Consider the following 21127-nt stretch of genomic DNA (forward strand, 5'->3'; position numbering starts at 1 on the left):
ATCAAAGGCTCTGACGCTGGTCGCTACATTACCCAACCAGTCAATCTAATCAAAGGCTCTGACGCTGGTCGCTACATTACCCAACCAGTCAATCTAATCAAAGGCTCTGACGCTGGTCGCTACATTACCCAACCAGTCAATCTAATCAAAGGCTCTGACGCTGGTCGCTACATTACCCAACCAGTCAATCTAATCAAAGGCTCTGACGCTGGTCGCTACATTACCCAACCAGTCAATCTAATCAAAGGCTCTGACGCTGGTCGCTACATTACCCAACCAGCCAATCTAATCAAAGGCTCTGACGCTGGTCGCTACATTACCCAACCAGTCAATCTAATCAAAGGCTCTGACGCTGGTCGCTACATTACCCAACCAGTCAATCTAATCAAAGGCTCTGACGCTGGTCGCTACTTTACTTAACCAGTCAATCTAATCAAGGCTCTGACGCTGGTCGCTACATTACCCAACCAGTCAATCTAATCAAAGGCTCTGACGCTGGTCGCTACATTACCCAACCAGTCAATCTATCAAAGGCTCTGACGCTGGTCGCTACATTACCCAACCAGTCAATCTAATCAAAGGCTCTGACGCTGGTCGCTACATTACCCAACCAGTCAATCTAATCAAAGTCTCTGACGCTGGTTGCAACATTACCCAACCAGTCAATCTAATCAAAGGCTCTGACGCTGGTCGCTACATTACCCAACCAATCAATCTAATCAAAGGCTCTGACGCTGGTCGCTACATTACCCAACCAGTCAATCTAATCAAAGGCTCTGACGCTGGTCGCTACATTACCCAACCAGTCAATCTAATCAAAGGCTCTGACGCTGGTCGCTACATTACCCAACCAGTCAATCTAATCAAAGGCTCTGACGCTGGTCGCTACATTACCCAACCAGTCAATCTAATCAAAGGCTCTGACGCTGGTCGCTACATTACCCAACCAGTCAATCTAATCAAAGGTTAATAAAAGGCAGCGTGCAGAATTATAAGCAGGACAATCTATAGATGATAATTACAGTATGCACACAGAAGAGCTCCTGGGTAAAGACCATGAATAGTCATGAGTTGCTGCACCAAGTTACGCTTCCCTCTGATGAGCAAAAGGACAAACATTTAACCAGTTTCAATAGCAGATGTTAGTCCCATTAACTTTGATGGACAAGAAGTTAGTAACATCTAGTCTGTATCTCTCTAGTCTGTATGTCTCTAGTCTGTATATAACTAGTCTGTATCACTATAGTATGTATATAACTAGTCTATAACTCTCTAGTCTCTATCTCTCTAGTCTCTATCTCTCTGGTCTCTATCTCTCTAGTCTGTATATAACTAGTCTGTATCTCTCTAGTCTGTATATAACTAGTCTGTATATAACTAGTCTGTATCTCTCTAGACTGTATCTCTCTAGTCTGTATCTCTCTAGACTGTATCTCTCTAGTCTGTATCTCTCTAGTCTGTATCTCTCTAGTCTGTATCTCTCTAGTCTGTATCTCTCTAGTCTGTATATAACTAGTCTGTATCACTATAGTCTGTATATAACTAGTATGTAACTCTCTAGTCTCTATCTCTCTATTCTCTATCTCTCTAGTCTGTAACTCTCTAGTCTGTATCTCTCTAGTCTGTATCACTATAGTCTGTATATAACTAGTATGTAACTCTCTAGTCTGTATATAACTAGTATGTAACTCTCTAGTCTGTATCTCTCTAGACTGTATCTCTCTAGTCTGTATCTCTCTAGTCTGTATCACTATAGTCTGTATATAACTAGTCTTAGTCTCTCTAGTCTGTATCTCTCTAGTCTGTATCTCTCTAGTCTGTATATAACTAGTCTGTATCACTATAGTCTGTATATAACTAGTCTTAGTCTCTCTAGTCTGTATCTCTCTAGTCTGTATCTCTCTAGTCTGTATCTCTCTAGTCTGTATCTCTCTAGTCTGTATCACTATAGTCTGTATATAACTAGTCTTAGTCTCTCTAGTCTGTATCTCTCTAGTCTGTATCTCTCTAGTCTGTATCTCTCTAGTCTGTATCTCTCTAGTCTGTATCACTATAGTCTGTATATAACTAGTCTTAGTCTCTCTAGTCTGTATCTCTCTAGTCTGTATCTCTCTAGTCTGTATATAACTAGTCTGTATCACTATAGTCTGTATATAACTAGTCTTAGTCTCTCTAGTCTGTATCTCTCTAGTCTGTTTCTCTCTAGTCTGTATCTCTCTAGTCTGTATCTCTCTAGTCTGTAACTATCTCTCTAGGCTGTATCTCTCTAGTCTGTATCTATCTCTCTAGTCTGTTTCTCTCTAGTCTGTATCTCACTAGTCTGTATTTCGCTATCTCTAGTCTGCATCTCTCTAGTCTGTAACTATCTCTCTAGTCTCTATCTCTCTAGTCTGTATCTCTCTAGTCTCTATCTCTCTAGTCTGTATCTCTCTAGTCTGTAACTATCTCTCTAGTCTGTAACTATCTCTCTAGTCTGTATCTCTCTAGTCTCTAGTCTGTATCTCTCTAGTCTGCATCTCTCTAGTCTGTAACTATCTCTCTAGTCTGCATCTCTCTAGTCTGTAACTATCTCTCTAGTCTGCATCTCTCTAGTTTGTATCTATCTCTCTAGTCTGTATCTCTCTAGTCTGTATCTCTCTAGTCTGTATCTCTCTAGTCTGTATCTCTCTAGTCTGTATCTCTCTAGTCTGTATCTCTCTAGTCTCTATCACTATAGTCTGTATATCACTAGTCTGTATCTCGCTATCTCTCTAGTCTGTATCTCTCTAGTCTCTCTCTTAGTCTGTATATCACTAGTCTGTATCTCTATCTCTCTAGTCTGTATATCACTAGTCTGTATCTCTCTAGTCTCTCTCTTAGTCTGTATATCACTAGTCTGTATCTCTATCTCTCTAGTCTGTATATCACTAGTCTGTATCTCGCTATCTCTCTAGTCTGTATCTCTCTAGTCTCTCTCTTAGTCTGTATATCACTAGTCTGTATCTCTATCTCTCTAGTCTGTATCTCGCTATCTCTCTAGTTTGTATCCATCTAGCTTGTATCCATCTAGCTTGTATCTCTCTATCTCTGTAGTCTGTATCTCTCTAGTCAGAACCCCAGGACATTAACTCTGACAGACCAACAGACAGACCACAGTCCTCTCCTCAGGATATTCCCCCAGGACATTAACTCTGACAGACCAACAGACAGACTACAGTCCTCTCCTCAGGATATTCCCCCAGGGCATTAACTCTGACAGACCAACAGACAGACTAGCGTACTCTCCTCAGGATATTCCCCAGGACATTAACTCTGACAGAACCAATAGACAGACTACAGTCCTCTCCTCAGGATATTCCCCAGGACATTAACTCTGATAGAACCAACAGACAGACTACAGTCCTCTCCTCAGGATATTCCCCAGGACATTAACTCTGACAGACCAACAGACAGACTAGAGTCCTCTCCTCAGGATATTCAACCAGGACATTAACTCTGACAGACCAATAGACAGACTAGAGTCCTCTACTCAGGATATTTCCCAGGACATTAACTCTGACAGACCAACAGACAGACTACAGTCCTCTCCTCAGGATATTCACCCAGGTCATTAACTCTGACAGACCAACAGACAGACTACAGTCCTCTCCTCAGGATATTTCCCCAGGACATTAACTCTGACAGACCAACAGACAGTCCACAGTCCTCTCCTCAGGATATTCCCCAGGACATTAACTCTGACAGACCAATAGACAGACGACAGTCCTCTCCTCAGGATATTCCCCCAGGACAGCCTGGTTGATGGTTGCATTCAAAATCCCCCCCCCCTCCCCTATTCCCTATGTAGTGCACTACTTTTGAGCAGATCCCTATAGGCCGTGAGGTAGTGCACTACATAGAGAATAGGGTGCCAATTGGGTCGACGGCAGTCATCTCCTCAGGAGATTCACCTGGACAGATTACACCCAGATTACACCCTGTTCCCTACAAATTACACCCTGTTCCCTACAAATTACACCCTGTTCCCTACAAATTACACCCTGTTCCCTACAAATTACACCCTGTTCCCTACATATTACACCCTGTTCCCATCAAATTACACCCTGTTCCCTACAAATTACACCCTGTTCCCTACAAATTACACCCTGTTCCCTCCAAATTACACCCTGTTCCCTTCAAATAACACCCTGTTCCCTATAAATTACACCCTGTTCCCTACAAATTACACCCTGTTCCCTACAAATTACACCCTGTTCCCTACAAATTACACCCTGTTCCCTACAAATTACACCCTGTTCCCTACAAATTACACCCTGTTCCCTACAAATGACACCCTGTTCCCAACAAATGACACCCTGTTCCCTACAAATTACACCCTGTTCCCTCCAAATTACACCCTGCTCCCTACGAATTACACCCTGTTCCCTACAAATTACACCCTGTTCCCTACAAATTACACCCTGTTCCCTCCAAATAACACCCTGTTCCCTACAAATTACACCCTGTTCCCTCCAAATTACACCCTGCTCCCTACAAATTACACCCTGTTCCCTACAAATTACACCCTGTTCCCTACAAATTACACCCTGTTCCCTCCAAATAACACCCTGTTCCCTACAAATTACACCCTGTTCCCTCCAAATAACACCCTGTTCCCTACAAATTACACCCTGTTCCCTCCAAATAACACCCTGTTCCCTCCAAATTACACCCTGTTCCCTCCAAATTACACCCTGTTCCCTCCAAATAACACCCTGTTCCCTCCAAATTACACCCTGCTCCCTACAAATTACACCCTGTTCCCTCCAAATTACACCCTGTTCCCTTCAAATTACACCCTGTTCCCTCCAAATTACACCCTGTTCCCTTCAAATTACACCCTGTTCCCTACAAATTACACCCTGTTCCCTCCAAATTACACCCTGTTCCCTCCAAATTACACCCTGTTCCCTCCAAATAACACCCTGTTCCCTACAAATTACACCCTGTTCCCTACAAATTACACCCTGTTCCCTTCAAATTACACCCTGTTCCCTCCAAATTACACCCTGTTCCCTCCAAATAACACCCTGTTCCCTACAAATTACACCCTGTTCCCTCCAAATTACACCCTGTTCCCTATTGACCCTGGTCTAATGTAGTGGACCACATCTCCTATTGACCCTGGTCTAATGTAGTGGACCACATCTCCTATTGACCCTGGTCTAATGTAGTGGACCACATCCCCTATTGACCCTGGTCTAATGTAGTGGACCACATCCCCTATTGACCCTGGTCTAATGTAGTGGACCACATCCCCTATTGACCCTGGTCTAATGTAGTGGACCACATCCCCTATTGACCCTGGTCTAATGTAGTGGACCACATCTCCTATTGACCCTGGTCTAATGTAGTGGACCACATCCCCTATTGACCCTGGTCTAATGTAGTGGACCACATGGGACGCAGGCCATCTCTGAAAGGCTCCTTGTACTTGACCTTGGTTTACATTATTGATCCATCCTGAATCATCCGTCTCAGAGCTTCAGTCCACACTTAAGCCTGCTCTAGCCCTCACTGATAAATGGCTCTCCTTACAGTACATTTTACTCTGTGTGCCCTACCAAGCGCTCAGCACTTCTGATCTCATCACCGAATGAATGTAGGAACTGTCTGTCTCTCTTTCTCTCTCTCTCTCTCTCTCTTTTCTTTCTCCCTTCCTCCCCCTATATATCTCTCTATCTCTCTTCTCTCTTACCTGAGAAAGAGATGTTAAATCCTTGAAAGGAAATAGAGAAGTCTGAGATGAAGCGAAGCTGAGCCTTGTAGTTCCCGTAGAGACCTGCGTTGATGGGCGCCGGGCGCTCGGAGCCAGTGAGGCGAGCTAAAGGCAGGGCGAAGCTGCCGTTCTCAGTGATCAGGAGGTAGTCATGGTGATCTTCCAGGTGGAAGGAATGGAACATGAACTGGACCCCTGAACAGAACAGAGAGAAGAAGAAAAATCAGATCATCAGATTTGGGGATGGTATTAGCTCAAATGTTACAACTGGGATTTCTCAAGTAATGAAAGAGGACTTTTAAAGCTCTTTGAATGGTGAAATCTGATACAACAGATTTAGGCAGGGTATCCTAGTGGTTAGAGCGTTAGGCCAGTAACGGAATGGTTGCTCAATCGAATCCCCGAGCAGACAAGTTAAAAATCTGTCGTTCTGCTCTTGAACACTGTGCCTAGGCCGTCATTATAAATAAGAATGTGTTGTTAACTGACTTGCCTAGAGGCATACACGTAACACTGTCACACTCGTCATAGTTCTGTAGGTCCATTTGTATAAAAAAAAGGGCATTGAGTAAAGAACCGGATATTCTTTACTTTCCTACCTTTCCCATGTCCGACCTCCACCGTCCAGGTGCAGTTTAGAGAGTTAGGGTAGAGTTCTGGATATCCAGGAGACAGAATGATACCACCAGGTCCTCTCACGTCCCCACCGCACGATGCTGGAGAATGACGAGAGACAATTATGCTAATAGACAATGCTAATGCTAGCCTGATACTAATACACAATGCTAATGCTAGCCTGATGCTAATACACAAAGCTAATGCTAGCCTGATGCTAATACACAATGCTAATGCAGCCTGATGTTAATACACTATGCTAATGCTAGCCTGAGGCTAATACGCAATGCTAATGCTAGCATGATGCTAATATACAATGCTAATGCTAGCCTGATGCTAATACACGTTGCTAATGATAATACTAGTCAACTTAATGTTGTGATCCTCCTCACGCTCCACTATTGACATACATCATCTATAATATATGTAAATTAGCGAACATTTTATCCCAAAAATTTTTTGCATGGTTGGTCTACAGCAAACAAATCCACATTTGTCTGGTTGGTCAACATGAATCAAACCCACTTTTGTATGGTTGGTCAACATGAATCAAACCCACTTTTGTATGGTTGGTCAACAGGAATCAAACCCACTTTTGTATGGTTGGTCAACAGGAATCAAACCCACTTTTGTCTGGTTGGTTAACAGGAATCAAACCCACTTTTGTATGGTTGGTCAACAGGAATCAAACCCACTTTTGTCTGGTTGGTCAACAGGAATCAAACCTACTTTTGTATGGCTTAGTCAACAGGAATCAAACCCACTTTTTGTATGGTTGGTCAACAGGAATCAAACCTACTTTTGTATGGTTGGTCAACAGGAATCAAACCCACTTTTGTATGGTTGGTCAACATGAATCAAACCCACTTTTGTCTGGTTGGTCAACAGGAATCAAACCTACTTTTGTCTGGTTGGTCAACAGGAATCAAACCCACTTTTGTATGGTTGGTCAACATGAATCAAACCCACTTTTGTCTGGTTGGTCAACATGAATCAAACCCACTTTTGTATGGTTGGTCAACATGAATCCAACCCACTTTTGTATTGTTGGTCAACATGAATCAAACCCACTTTTGTCTGGTTGGTCAACATGAATCAAACCCACTTTTGTCTGGTTGGTCAACAGGAATCAAACCCACTTTTGTAAGGTTGGTCAACATGAATCAAACCCACTTTTGTATGGTTGGTCAACATGAATCAAACCCACTTTTGTATGGTTGGTCAACATGAATCAAACCCACTTTTGTCTGGTTGGTCAACATGAATCAAACCCACTTTTGTCTGGTTGGTCAACAGGAATCAAACCCACTTTTGTAAGGTTGGTCAACATGAATCAAACCCACTTTTGTATGGTTGGTCAACATGAATCAAACCCACTTTTGTAAGGTTGGTCAACATGAATCAAACCCACTTTTGTCTGGTTGGTCAACATGAATCAAACCCACTTTTGTCTGGTTGGTCAACAGGAATCAAACCCACTTTTGTAAGGTTGGTCAACATGAATCAAACCCACTTTTGTATGGTTGGTCAACATGAATCAAACCCACTTTTGTATGGTTGGTCAACATGAATCAAACCCACTTTTGTATGGTTGGTCAACATGAATCAAACCCACTTTTGTCTGGTTGGTCAACAGGAATCAAACCCACTTTTGTATGGTTGGTCAACATGAATCAAACCCACTTTTGTCTGGTTGGTCAACATGAATCAAACCCACTTTTGTCTGGTTGGTCAACATGAATCAAACCCACTTTTGTATGGTTGGTCAACATGAATCAAACCCACTTTTGTATGGTTGGTCAACAGGAATCAAACCCACAACCCTTGGTGTTGTAAGCAACATGCTCTTCAAAATGAGCTACACATTTTGCATGTCTTCCTAATTGCCTTCATCTACAGCTGAGCTCTTTATCTTACCACAGCAAAGTTAATGAGATACAGTCCCCTCTCGATGGCGACTGGGCCACGGTGTTAAATGTCAGAGCCTGTTGAAAGTTTATCCAGATTAATTAGCCCGTTGTTCACCAGCCACCAACTTTCTACTGGCTGTCATTGTATTGTTATCATTATAAAAGGTCATATGTTCTTTAAAAGGACAATACTTGGCAAATATGACAATTTAAAATATATATTTTTTTAAATATGTTATTTTTTTATTTTTTTGTTCTTGTAAACCCGGCCGCCCGGCTACTGGCATTATACAGACGGCCTCCAGAAACACATCATCTGGCAGGATAATATTTGAAGTTGAACTTGGTGGCTGGAGTACATGTTTTCCAAGTAATGAATGCCAATGAATGCCAGACAGTGTTTTTGGAGGATGATAATGATGCCTGGAGCTGTACAGCTGTAGTCCCTACCCTAGAGGCCTTAGGCTCTATCCCAAATGGTAAGTGCACTAGCCCCTATGGGTCCTGGTCAAGAGTAGTGCACTATAGGTAAAGGAATAAGGGTGCCATTTGCCATACACGCCGAGTCTCTCCAGGCAAACGACGCTGAAATCAAACCCTACCTCCCAAAATTATATCAAATATTTAATTCATGAGCCGAACTTACATAAAGTCATTAATAAGACATGAGCCTAGTGCTACTTGGCAAGGCTTGTGGGTTTGTGTCTGGCACACCTGGACTCAGGCAGTAGGACTGTACTGGATGCCTTGATGTGAAGCTGTAGAGGGATATTAGAGAGACTCCACTAGTACACTGGTATATGTGTCCACCCTCAGTAACAACATCTCTCCTACTGTCTCCGTGTGTCCACCTTCAGTAACAACATCTCCATGTGTCCACCCTCAGTAACAACATCTCTCCTACTGTCTCCATGTGTCCACCTTCAGTAACAACATCTCCATGTGTCCACCCTCAGTAGCAACATCTACCCTACTGTCTCCATGTGTCCACCCTCAGTAACAACATCTCTCCTACTGTCTCCATGTGTCCACCCTCAGTAGCAACATCTCTCCTACTGTCTCCGTGTGTCCACCCTCAGTAACAACATCTCTCCTACTGTCTCCATGTGTCCACCCTCAGTAACAACATCTCCATGTGTCCACCCTCAGTAACAACATCTCTCCTACTGTCTCCATGTGTCCACCCTCAGTAGCAACATCTCTCCTACTGTCTCCATGTGTCCACCCTCAGTAACAACATCTCTCCTACTGTCTCCATGTGTCCACCCTCAGTAACAACATCTCTCCTACTGTCTCCGTGTGTCCACCCTCAGTAACAACATCTCCATGTGTCCACCCTCAGTAACAACATCTCTCCTACTGTCTCCATGTGTCCACCCTCAGTAACAACATCTCTCCTACTGTCTCCATGTGTCCACCCTCAGTAACAACATCTCCATGTGTCCACCCTCAGTAACAACATCTCTCCTACTGTCTCCATGTGTCCACCCTCAGTAACAACATCTCTCCTACTGTCTCCATGTGTCCACCCTCAGTAACAACATCTCTCCTACTGTCTCCATGTGTCCACCCTCAGTAACAACATCTCTCCTACTGTCTCCATGTGTCCACCCTCAGTAACAACATCTCTCCTACTGTCTCCATGTGTCCACCCTCAGTAACAACATCTCTCCTACTGTCTCCATGTGTCCACCCTCAGTAACAACATCTCTCCTACTGTCTCCATGTGTCCACCCTCAGTAACAACATCTCTCCTACTGTCTCCATGTGTCCACCCTCAGTAACAACATCTCTCCTACTGTCTCCATGTGTCCACCCTCAGTAACAACATCTCTCCTACTGTCTCCATGTGTCCACCCTCAGTAACAACATCTCTCCTTCTGTCTGCATGTGTCCACCCTCAGTAACAACATCTCTCCTACTGTCTCCATGTGTCCACCCTCAGTAACAACATCTCCATGTGTCCACCCTCAGTAACAACATCTCTCCTACTGTCTCCATGTGTCCACCCTCAGTAACATCTCTCCTACTGTCTCCATGTGTCCACCCTCAGTAACAACATCTCTCCTACTGTCTCCATGTGTCCACCCTCAGTAACAACATCTACCCGAACACCCTATCACCCTACCATCCTACCTCCTAACCCCTCCCCTCCTACCCCCTAAACCCTACCATCCTACCTCCTAACCCCTACCCCCCTACCCCCTAAACCCTACCATCCTACCCCCTAAACCCTACCATCCTACCTCCTAACCCCCTACCATCCTACCTCTTAACATCATACCACCCTACCTCCTAACCCCTACCCTCCTACCCCCTAAACCCTACCATCCTACCTCCTAACCCCTACCCTCCTACCCCCTAAACCCTACCATCCTACCTCCTAATCCCTACCCCCCTACCCCCTAAACCCTACCATCCTACCTCCTAACCCCTACCCCCCTACCCCCTAAACCCTACCATCCTACCTCCTAACCCCCTACCATCCTACCCCCTAAACCCTACCATCCTACCTCCTAACCCCTACCATCCTACCGGAAGACTCTACTAACTAACCATGTCTATTATATTGCTCCAGTAGAAAGGTGAGTGACTGGAAGACTCTACTAACTAACCATGTCTATTATATTGTCCCAGTAGAGAGGTGAGTGACTGGAAGACTCTACTAACTAGCCATGTCTATTATATTGTCCCAGTAGAGAGGTGAGTGACTGGAAGACTCTACTAACTAACCATGTCTATTATATTGTCCCAGTAGAAAGGTGAGTGACTGGAAGACTCTACTAACTAACCATGTCTATTATATTGCTCCAGTAGAAAGGTGAGTGACTGGAAGACTCTACTAACTAACCATGTCTATTATATTGTCCCAGTAGAAAGGTGAGTGACTGGAAGACTCTACTAACTAACCATGTCTATTATATTGTCTCAGTAGAGAGGTGAGTGACTGGAAGACTCTACTGACTAGCCATGTCTATTATATTGTCCCAGTAGAGGTGAGTGACTGGAAGACTCTACTAACTAACCATGTCTATTATATTGTCCCAGTAGAGAGGTGAGTGACTGGAAGACTCTACTAACTAACCATGTCTATTATATTGTCCCAGTAGAGAGGTGAGTGACTGGAAGACTCTACTAACTAACCATGTCTATTATATTGTCCCAGTAGAGAGGTGAGTGACTGGAGGACTCTACTAACTAACCATGTCTATTATATTGTCCCAGTAGAGAGGTGAGTGACTGGAAGACTCTACTAACTAACCATGTCTATTATATTGTCCCAGTAGAAAGGTGAGTGACTGGAAGACTCTACTAACTAACCATGTCTATTATATTGTCCCAGTAGAGAGGTGAGTGACTGGAAGACTCTACTAACTAACCATGTCTATTATATTGTCCCAGTAGAGAGGTGAGTGACTGGAAGACTCTACTAACTAACCATGTCTATTATATTGTCCCAGTAGAGAGGTGAGTGACTGGAAGACTCTACTAACTAACCATGTCTATTATGTTGTCCCAGTAGAGAGGTGAGTGACTGGAAGACTCTACTAACTAACCATGTCTATTATGTTGTCCCAGTAGAGAGGTGAGTGACTGGAAGACTCTACTAACTAACCATGTCTATTATATTGTCCCAGTAGAGAGGTGAGTGACTGGAGGACTCTACTAACTAACCATGTCTATTATATTGTCCCAGTAGAGAGGTGAGTGACTGGAGGACTCTACTAACTAACCATGTCTATTATATTGTCCCAGTAGAGAGGTGAGTGACTGGAGGACTCTACTAACTAACCATGTCTATTATATTGTCCCAGTAGAGAGGTGAGTGACTGGAAGATTCTGTCTCTATATCATGTATTATTTGATGTAAAGTGTAGCGGGCCTTATAGATAATACAGTATCACACTACAGTACAGTATAGCTTGTGTTCAAGCCCTATGACTCTACCCCCTGCCAATCTCCTCCCACACTTTCTCTCTAGTACATCGTCCCTGTAACAGGTGTGGTGACTGGGACCATCTACCAACTACGCCACTGGAATATTTAAAAGTTCCTTGGTGTATTTCGGGACAACAAAAGTGATTGTTTATTTATTCAAGGACACAAGTATAGCATCAGCGGAAATACTGTTAGGTATGTGACATTAAAATGTAATCCCTGTCCAGTAGGTGTTGGGTGAACCGTATAAATATCCGTTAAACCCTGCGCCCAGATCTGTATATGGAGCAGACTGGTCTGAGGATGGTTGTCGTGCCATGCTGGAGAGAAGGTCACATGTTTGGCATTCAAAGGAACAAACACAGCAGAGAGGAGTTGGCTGGAGCACATCCGCACATCCAGATGGGACCAGGCTAGCTTCATTGAGATGACACATCCAGATGGAACCCAGGCTAGCTTCATTGAGATGACACATCAGGATGAGACCAGACTAGCTTCATTGAGATGACACGCTCAGATGGGACCAGGCTAGCTTCATTGAGATGACACATCCAGATGGAACCAGGCTAGATTCATTGAGATGATACATCCAGATGGAACCAGGCTAGCTTCATTGAGATGACACATCCAGATGAGATCGGGCTAGCTTCATTGAGATGACACATCAGGATGAGACCAGACTAGCTTCATTGAGATGACACGCTCAGATGGGACCAGGCTAGCTTCATTGAGATGACACATCCAGATGGAACCAGGCTAGATTCATTGAGATGACACATCCAGATGAGATCGGGCTAGCTTCATTGAGATGACACATCCAGATGAGACCAGGCTAGCTTCATTGAGATAACACATCCAGATGGGACCAGGCTAGCTTCATTGCGATGACACCCCAGATGGGACCGGGCTAGCTTCATTGAGATGATACATCCAGATGGAACCAGGCTAGCTTCATTGAGATGACACATCCAGATGGAACCAGGCTAGCTTCATTGAGATGACACATCCAGATGGAACCAGGCTACCGTCATTGAGATGACACATCCAGATGGAACCAGGCTAGCTTCATTGAGATGACACATCCAGATGGAACCAGGCTACCGTCATTGAGATGACACATCCAGATGGAACCAGGCTAGCTTCATTGAGATGACACATCCAGATGGAACCAGGCTAGCTTCATTGAGATGACACATCCAGATGGGACCAGGCTAGATTCATTGAGATGACACATCCAGATGGAAACAGGCTAGCTTCATTGAGATGACACATCCAGATGGGACCAGGCTAGCTTCATTGAGATGACACATCCAGATGGGCCCAGGCTAGCTTCATTGAGATGATACATCCAGATGGAACCAGGCTAGCTTCATTGAGATGACACATCCAGATGGGACCAGGCTAGATTCATTGAGATGACACATCCAGATGGGACTGGGCTAGCTTCATTGAGATGATACATCCAGATGGGACCAGACTAGCTTCATTGAGATGACAAATCCAGATGGGACCAGGCTAGCTTCATTGAGATGATACATCCAGATGGGACCAGACTAGCTTCATTGAGATGACAAATCCAGATGGAACCAGGCTAGCTTCATTGAGATGATACATCCAGATGGGACCGGGCTAGCTTCATTGAGATGATACATCCAGATGGAACCAGGCTAGCTTCATTGAGATGACACATCCTGACGAGATCGGGCTAGCTTCATTGACATGATACACCCAGATGGGACCAGGCTAGCTTCATTGAGATGATACATCCAGATGGGACCAGGCTAGCTTCATTGAGATGACACATCCAGATGGAACCAGGCTAGCTTCATTGAGATGATACATCCAGATGGAACCAGGCTAGCTTCATTGAGATGACACATCCTGACGAGATCGGGCTAGCTTCATTGAGATTACACATCCAGATGGGCCCGGGCTAGCTTCATTGAGATGACACATAAAGATGGAACCAGGCTAGCTTCATTGAGATGACACATCCAGATGGAACCAGGCTAGCGTCATTTAGATGACACATCCAGATGGAGCCAGGCTAGCTTCATTTGACATGACACATCCAGATGGGACTAGGCTAGCTTCATTGAGATGACACATCCAGATGGAACCAGGCTAGCTTCATTGAGATGACAGACCCAGATGGGACCAGGCTAGCTTCATTAAGATGACATGTTAAGCTGATGATCTATTGGTGGCCTAGGGTGGTCTACCAGTTAAACTGCTGTGTACCAATACAGACCACTGCTAGGGTGGTCTACCAGTTGAACTGCTGTGTACCAATACAGACCACTGCTAGGGTGGTCTACCAGCTGAACTGCTGTGTACCAATACAGACCACTGCTAGGGTGGTCTACCAGTTGAACTGCTGTGTACCAATACAGACCACTGCTAGGGTGGTCTACCAGTTGAACTGCTGTGTACCAATACAGACCACTGCTAGGGTGGTCTACCATTTGAACTGCTGTGTACCAATACAGACCACTGCTAGGGTGGTCTACCAGTTGAACAGCTGTGTACCAATACAGACCACTGCTAGGGTGGTCTACCAGCTGAACTGCTGTGTACCAATACAGACCACTGCTAGGGTGGTCTACCAGTTGAACTGCTGTCTCTGGAACACAGACCACTGCTAGGGTAGTCTACCAGTTGAACTGCTGTGGACCAATACAGCCCACTGCTAGCGTGGTCTACCAGTTGAACTGCTGTCTCTGGAACACAGACCACTGCTAGGGTGGTCTACCAGTTGAACTGCTGTGTACCAATACAGACCACTGCTAGGGTGGTCTACCAGCTGAACTGCTGTGTACCAATACAGACCACTGCTAGGGTGGTCTACCAGTTGAACTGCTGTCTCTGGAACACAGACCACTGCTAGGGTGGTCTACCAGTTGAACTGCTGTGTACCAATACAGACCACTGCTAGGGTGGTCAATCAGTTGAACTGCTGTGTACCAATACAGACCACTGCTAGGGTGGTCTACCAGTTGAACTGCTGTGTACCAATACAGACCACTGCTAGGGTGGTCTACCAGCTGAACTGCTGTGTACCAATACAGACCACTGCTAGGGTGGTCTACCAGTTGAACTGCTGTGTACCAATACAGACCACTGCTAGGGTGGTCTACCAGCTGACCTGCTGTGTACCAATACAGACCACTGCTAGGGTGGTCTACCAGTTGAACTGCTGTGTACCAATACAGACCACTGCTAGGGTGGTCTACCAGTTGAACTGCTGTGTACCAATACAGACCACTGCTAGGGTGGTCTACCAGTGGAACTGCTGTGTACCAATACAGACCACTGCTAGGGTGGTCTACCAGTTGAACTGCTGTGTACCAATACAGACCACTGCTAGGGTGGTCTACCAGTTGAACAGCTGTGTACCAATACAGACCACTGCTAGGGTGGTCTACCAGTTGAACTGCTGTGTACCAATACAGACCACTGCTATTTCAGCACACTCTCTTCTCTTTCTCTATCCTATACAATAAACACAAATATGTAAGAAGTGGGACGACAACAAAAAAATATTATTTTCTCTTTAGTAATATACCATCGCATGTTAAAAGGTACGAGTTAGTTGAACCGTGTGAATACCATTATATGAACCCTGTTCCCAGATCTGTCTGTTCTTCAGCCAACCATTCTGACAAAGTTGGCTAAAGCGGGAGTTGGCTAAAGCGGGAGTTGGCTAAAGCGGGAGTTGGCTAAAGTGGGAGTTGGCTAAAGAGGGAGTTGGCTAAAGCAAGAGTTGGCTAAAGCGGGAGTTGGCTAAAGAGGGAGTTGGCTAAAGAGGGAGTTGGCTAAAGCGGGAGTTGGCTAAAGAGGGAGTTGGCTAAAGAGGGAGTTGGCTAAAGCGGGAGTTGGCTAAAGCGGGAGTTGGCTAAAGAGGGAGTTGGCTAAAGAGGGAGTTGGCTAAAGCAGGAGTTGGCTAAAGCGGGTGTTGGCTAAAGCGGGAGTTGGCTAAAGCGGGAGTTGGCTAAAGCGGGAGTTGGCTGAAGCGGGAGTTGGCTAAAGCGGGAGTTGGCTAAAGCGGGAGTTGGATAAAACGGGTGTTGGCTAAAGCAGGAGTTGGCTAAAGCGGGTGTTGGCTAAAGCGGGAGTTGGCTAAAGCGGGAGTTGGCTAAAACGGGTGTTGGCTAAAGCGGGAGTTGGCTAAAGCGGGAGTTGGCTAAAGCGGGTGTTGGCTAAAGCGGGAGTTGGCTAAAGCGGGAGTTGGCTAAAGCGGGAGTTGGGCTAAAGCAGGACTTGGCTAAAGTGAATACAGATTACACCAGTGTATCTTAAACTAGATTACACACATTATGATCTACACCCAGAGATTACACATATTATAATCTAAACCATGGCATCATATGTGGGCAGTGGACAAGGCTATGCATAATTGAGATGATAAATAAAGATTAATTATCTATTTTGTAACATACCATCCCTATAAAGAACATAGCCCCCCTCACATCAATCTGGACCTTGAAGCCAGTTCCACTGTTTTTTATACGGGACTGATTTAGACCTGGGACACCAGGCGGGTGATTCCCCTCTAATCAGGGACTGAATTAGACCTGGGACACCATGTGGGTGATTCCCCTCTAATCAGGGACTGAATTAGACCTGGGACACCAGGTGGGTGATTCCCCTCTAATCAGGGACTGATTTAGACCTGGGACACCAGGTGGGTGATTCTCCTCTAATCAGGGACTGATTTAGACCTGGGACACCATGTGGGTGATTCCCCTCTAATCAGGGACTGATTTAGACCTGGGACACCAGGTGGGTGATTCCCCTCTAATCAGGGACTGATTTAGACCTGGGACACCAGGTGGGTGATTCCTCTCTAATCAGGGACTGATTTAGACCTGGGACACCAGGTGGATGAATCCCCTCTAATCAGGGACTGATTTAGACCTGGGACACCAGGCGGGTGATATTAATGATTAGGTATAACAGAAAAGCAGCAGTTGTCCAGACCTTGTAGGGTCAGATTGTAATCCCCCTGTTATAGAGGCTAACATACCATCACATGTGGGCAGAGGATGACTCCACCAGTGGGTCTTCTCACAGACCAGCGGTTCCTCATGACTGAGCCGGTATCCCTGGTCACACTGGAACAACACCTTGGACCCGATGGCCAGGTCATGGCCGTACCGTACGCCGTTCACCGGGATCCCAGGGTCCATGCATGATGATGTGTCCAACGTCACAACTGGTAGGAGCCAAGGTTAAAAAAAATAAATTATTATTTATACATTAAGGCCTGTCCAAGTTCACGTGTTATTCGCGTGTAAACTTTAGTAAAACATATTTTATCACCGTACAATGTTTTCATTTTTTTTTTTGAGGGGCCGCATTTAATCGCATCTCAATTCTTTTCACCCAAATGGTATCTGTTTCCTCACGGACCGTTTTGAGCGCAACACACAACGTGCTCTTGGCTCTGCTGTGCTCTTGGTATCAGCTCAGTTGGCAGCTCAGTTGGCAGTTTTAAGGAAAACTTACAGAAAGTTCAACTATAAACACATTCCCAGGCATTTCTTTAGATTACAGCTAAAAAAAAAACATAATTTGCACAGAAGTAGCTAGCTATTTATGCTAATGTTAGCTATCTAGCTAACTGACTAACCAAATGAGAATGTTTAGATTGCCAACTCTAGTTTCTCACATTGATTTTAATCAAAACAGAACTTTCATTCCCATTTAGTTATTGTCTTTGTTGTAGTTCTCAGGTCAAAAGATCAAAATTGTTTGTTTTTTTTGTTTTTTTTTCAAGTTTTTATTTTTTTATTACATCAATGTAAGTACAAAAATTGTATCATATCCCAACCACCCTCCCTCCCTTCCTTCCTCCCTCTACATAACACATCCATCCCCCAACTCTCCCTACCTCTCCTCCCTACCTCAGTCCACCCACCTCAATACCCTCCCAACCACCCACCCCAATCACATCATATACCCAACCCACCCCACACACCTCATATACCCAACCCACCCCAATCACCGCATATACCCAACCCACCCCAATCACCTCATATACCCAACCCACCCCAATCACCTCATATACCCAACCCACCCCACACACTCCCTGATTTGACTGTTTTTTAAATTATACTTCCACCCTATGAGGTCAAAATAATACTTGGAAATTGTGAAAATTATGATAATTCCCTTTTTGTGTAGGAGCAGTTTGAATAAAATGCCTGGAATTTCAACCTGTTCAGGTGGGTTAGGCCTACTTTATGACGTCATAAGGAGATCTCTTTATAATAGACCAATGGCTGTTCATCTGGGTAAGGGGGTGGGCTCTAGAACATCCTTATCAGCCAATCAAGGCTGTGTATGTAAATATCTTCACATTTGTTTCCTCATTTTTAAAGGCCAGCAGAGGCTGAGGAAAATAAATGATACAAAATATATGTTGGAGTTATTTTCATAAAATAAACACACAGTGATGATTAAAAAAAATTAAATAACAGACTGCATGAGAGCCTTACGCAAATTATCCCAATTCTAGTAGCAGCAGTTTGTGACTAGCTCATGTTAAGTAGCCTAGGCTAGATCTAACAGCTGTAATGATATTTAATATGTGGCTGATCAGCCTAGGCTAGATCTAACAGCTGTAATGATATGTAATATCTGGCTGATCAGCCTAGGTTAGATCTAACAGCTGTAATGATATGTAATATCTGGCTGATCAGCCTAGGTTAGATCTAACAGCTGTAATGATATGTAATATCTGGCTGATCAGCCTGGGCTAGATCTAACAGCTGAATGATATTTCATATCTGGCTGATCAGGCTAGATCTAACAGCTTTATGATATTTCATATCTGGCTGATCAGCCTAGGCTAGATCTAACAGCTGTATGGTATTTCATATCTGGCCTAGGCTAGGCTAGATCTAATAGCTGTAATGATATTTCATATCTGGCTGATCAGCCTAGGCTAGATCTAACAGCTGTAATGATATTTCATATCTGGCTGATCAGCCTAGGCTAGATCTAACAGCTGTAATGATATGTAATATCTGGCTGATCAGCCTAGGCTAGATCTAACAGCTGTAATGATATGTAATATCTGGCTGATCAGCCTAGGCTAGATCTAACAGCTGTAATGATATTTAACATATGACTGATCAGCCTAGGCTAGATCTAACAGCTGTTTGATATTTAATATCTGGCTGATCAGCCTAGGCTAGATCTAACAGCTGTAATGATATTTAACATATGACTGATCAGCCTAGGCTAGATCTAACAGCTGTTTGATATTTAATATCTGGCTGATCAGCCTAGGCTAGATCTAACAGCTGTAATGATATTAATATCTGGCTGATCAGCCTGGGCTAGATCTAACAGCTGAATGGTATTTAATATCTGGCTGATCAGTCTAGATCTAACAGCTGTAATGATATTTAATATCTGGCTGATCAGCCTAGGCTAGATCTAACAGCTGTAATGATATGTAATATCTGGCTGATCAGCCTAGGCTAGATCTAACAGCTGTAATGATATGTAATATCTGACTGATCAGCCTAGGCTAGATCTAACAGCTGTAATGATATGTAATATCTGGCTGATCAGCCTGGGCTAGATCTAACAGCTGTAATGATATGTAATATCTGGCTGATCAGCCTAAGATAGATCTAACAGCTGTAATGATATTTAATATCTGGCTGATCAGCCTAGGCTAGATCTAACAGCTTTATGATATTTCATATCTGGCTGATCTGTTGTTTTACAGTTTATTTTGTGTTTTCTTCCCATATAATTTCAAATATACACTATTATATTAATATATATATATATTAATATTATACCTACAACTCAGTGGAATGTGTTTTAAATAAAAAAGGGGTTTTGGCAACGAGGATTTTATCTACTTCCCCAGAGTTTTTTTTCTATTGTGTTATTGACTGTATGTTTTGTTTACTCCATGTGTAACTCTGTGTTGTTGTTTGTGTCGCACTGCTTTGCTTTATCTTGGCCAGGTCACAGTTGTAAATGAGAACTTGTTCTCAACTGGCCTACCTGGTTAAATAAAGGTGAAATTTAAAAAAAAATCCAAATAAAAAGAGTCAGATGAACTTGTGGATACCATTGTTATGCCTCTTTGTCCAGTATGAAGGAAGTTAGAGGTAGTTTCGCAAGCCGACGCTAACTAGCGTTAGCGCAATGACTAAAAGTCTATGGGTATCTGCGAGCATGCTGGTTCTTTCCTCAGGCGTTATTGTTTCTGTTTATATGTTTCATGTCCTTACGCTACTCGTGTTTGCTGTTTTGTTCCTAGTTTGTTTATTCATTAGATTCACTCCCTGTACTTGCTTCTCGTTTATTAGCGTACACGTTACAATAGCACTGTGTTGAGCTAACTAGGGGTCCCACAGATCATTTTATGGTAGAGAAAATGTCACTCATTCTGTTCATTTTAGCAGCCGAAATGCTTTCCAGAGCAAGTACAGGAAGTCAGTTTATTCTACAGGAAGTCAGGAAATTTGTTTATTCTACAGGAAGTCAGGAAATCAGTTTATTCTACAGGAAGTCAGGAAGTCAATTTATTCTACAGGAAGTCAGGAAGTCAGTTTATTTTACAGGAAGTCAGGAAATCCGTTTATTCTACAGGAAGTCCGGAAGTCAGTTTATTCTACAGGAAGTCAGTTTATTCTACAGGAAATCAGGAAGTCAGTTTATTTTACAGGAAGTCAGGAAGTCAGTTTATTCTACAGGAGGTCAGGAAGTCAGTTTATTCTACAGGAAGTCAGGAAGTCAGTTTATTCTACAGGAAGTCAGGAAGTCAGTTTATTCTACAGGAGGTCAGGAAGTCAGTTTATTCTACAGGAAGTCAGGAAGTCAGTTTATTCTACAGGAAGTCAGGAAGTCAGTTTATTCTACAGGAAGTCAGGAAGTCAGTTTATTCTACAGGAGG

The 21127-nt window shown here is 43.9% G+C and overlaps 1 protein-coding gene across 1 annotated transcript in view; it reads right to left on the reverse strand.

Annotated features, from left to right (window-relative positions):
* Positions 1-21127, reverse strand: part of LOC129856014 (CUB and sushi domain-containing protein 3-like) — a 749171-nt gene that overhangs the window by 594979 nt on the left and 133065 nt on the right. Inside the window, exons 17-19 of the mRNA XM_055924143.1 lie at positions 17228-17416; positions 6337-6453; positions 5717-5932 (exon numbers count right to left, since the gene is read on the reverse strand). Coding sequence (XP_055780118.1) covers positions 5717-5932; positions 6337-6453; positions 17228-17416 — 522 coding nt within the window. The remainder of the gene's footprint in view (positions 1-5716; positions 5933-6336; positions 6454-17227; positions 17417-21127) is intronic.

Source organism: Salvelinus fontinalis, chromosome 5 (assembly GCF_029448725.1).
Source record: "Salvelinus fontinalis isolate EN_2023a chromosome 5, ASM2944872v1, whole genome shotgun sequence".
NCBI classification, from domain to species: Eukaryota; Metazoa; Chordata; class Actinopteri; order Salmoniformes; family Salmonidae; genus Salvelinus; species Salvelinus fontinalis.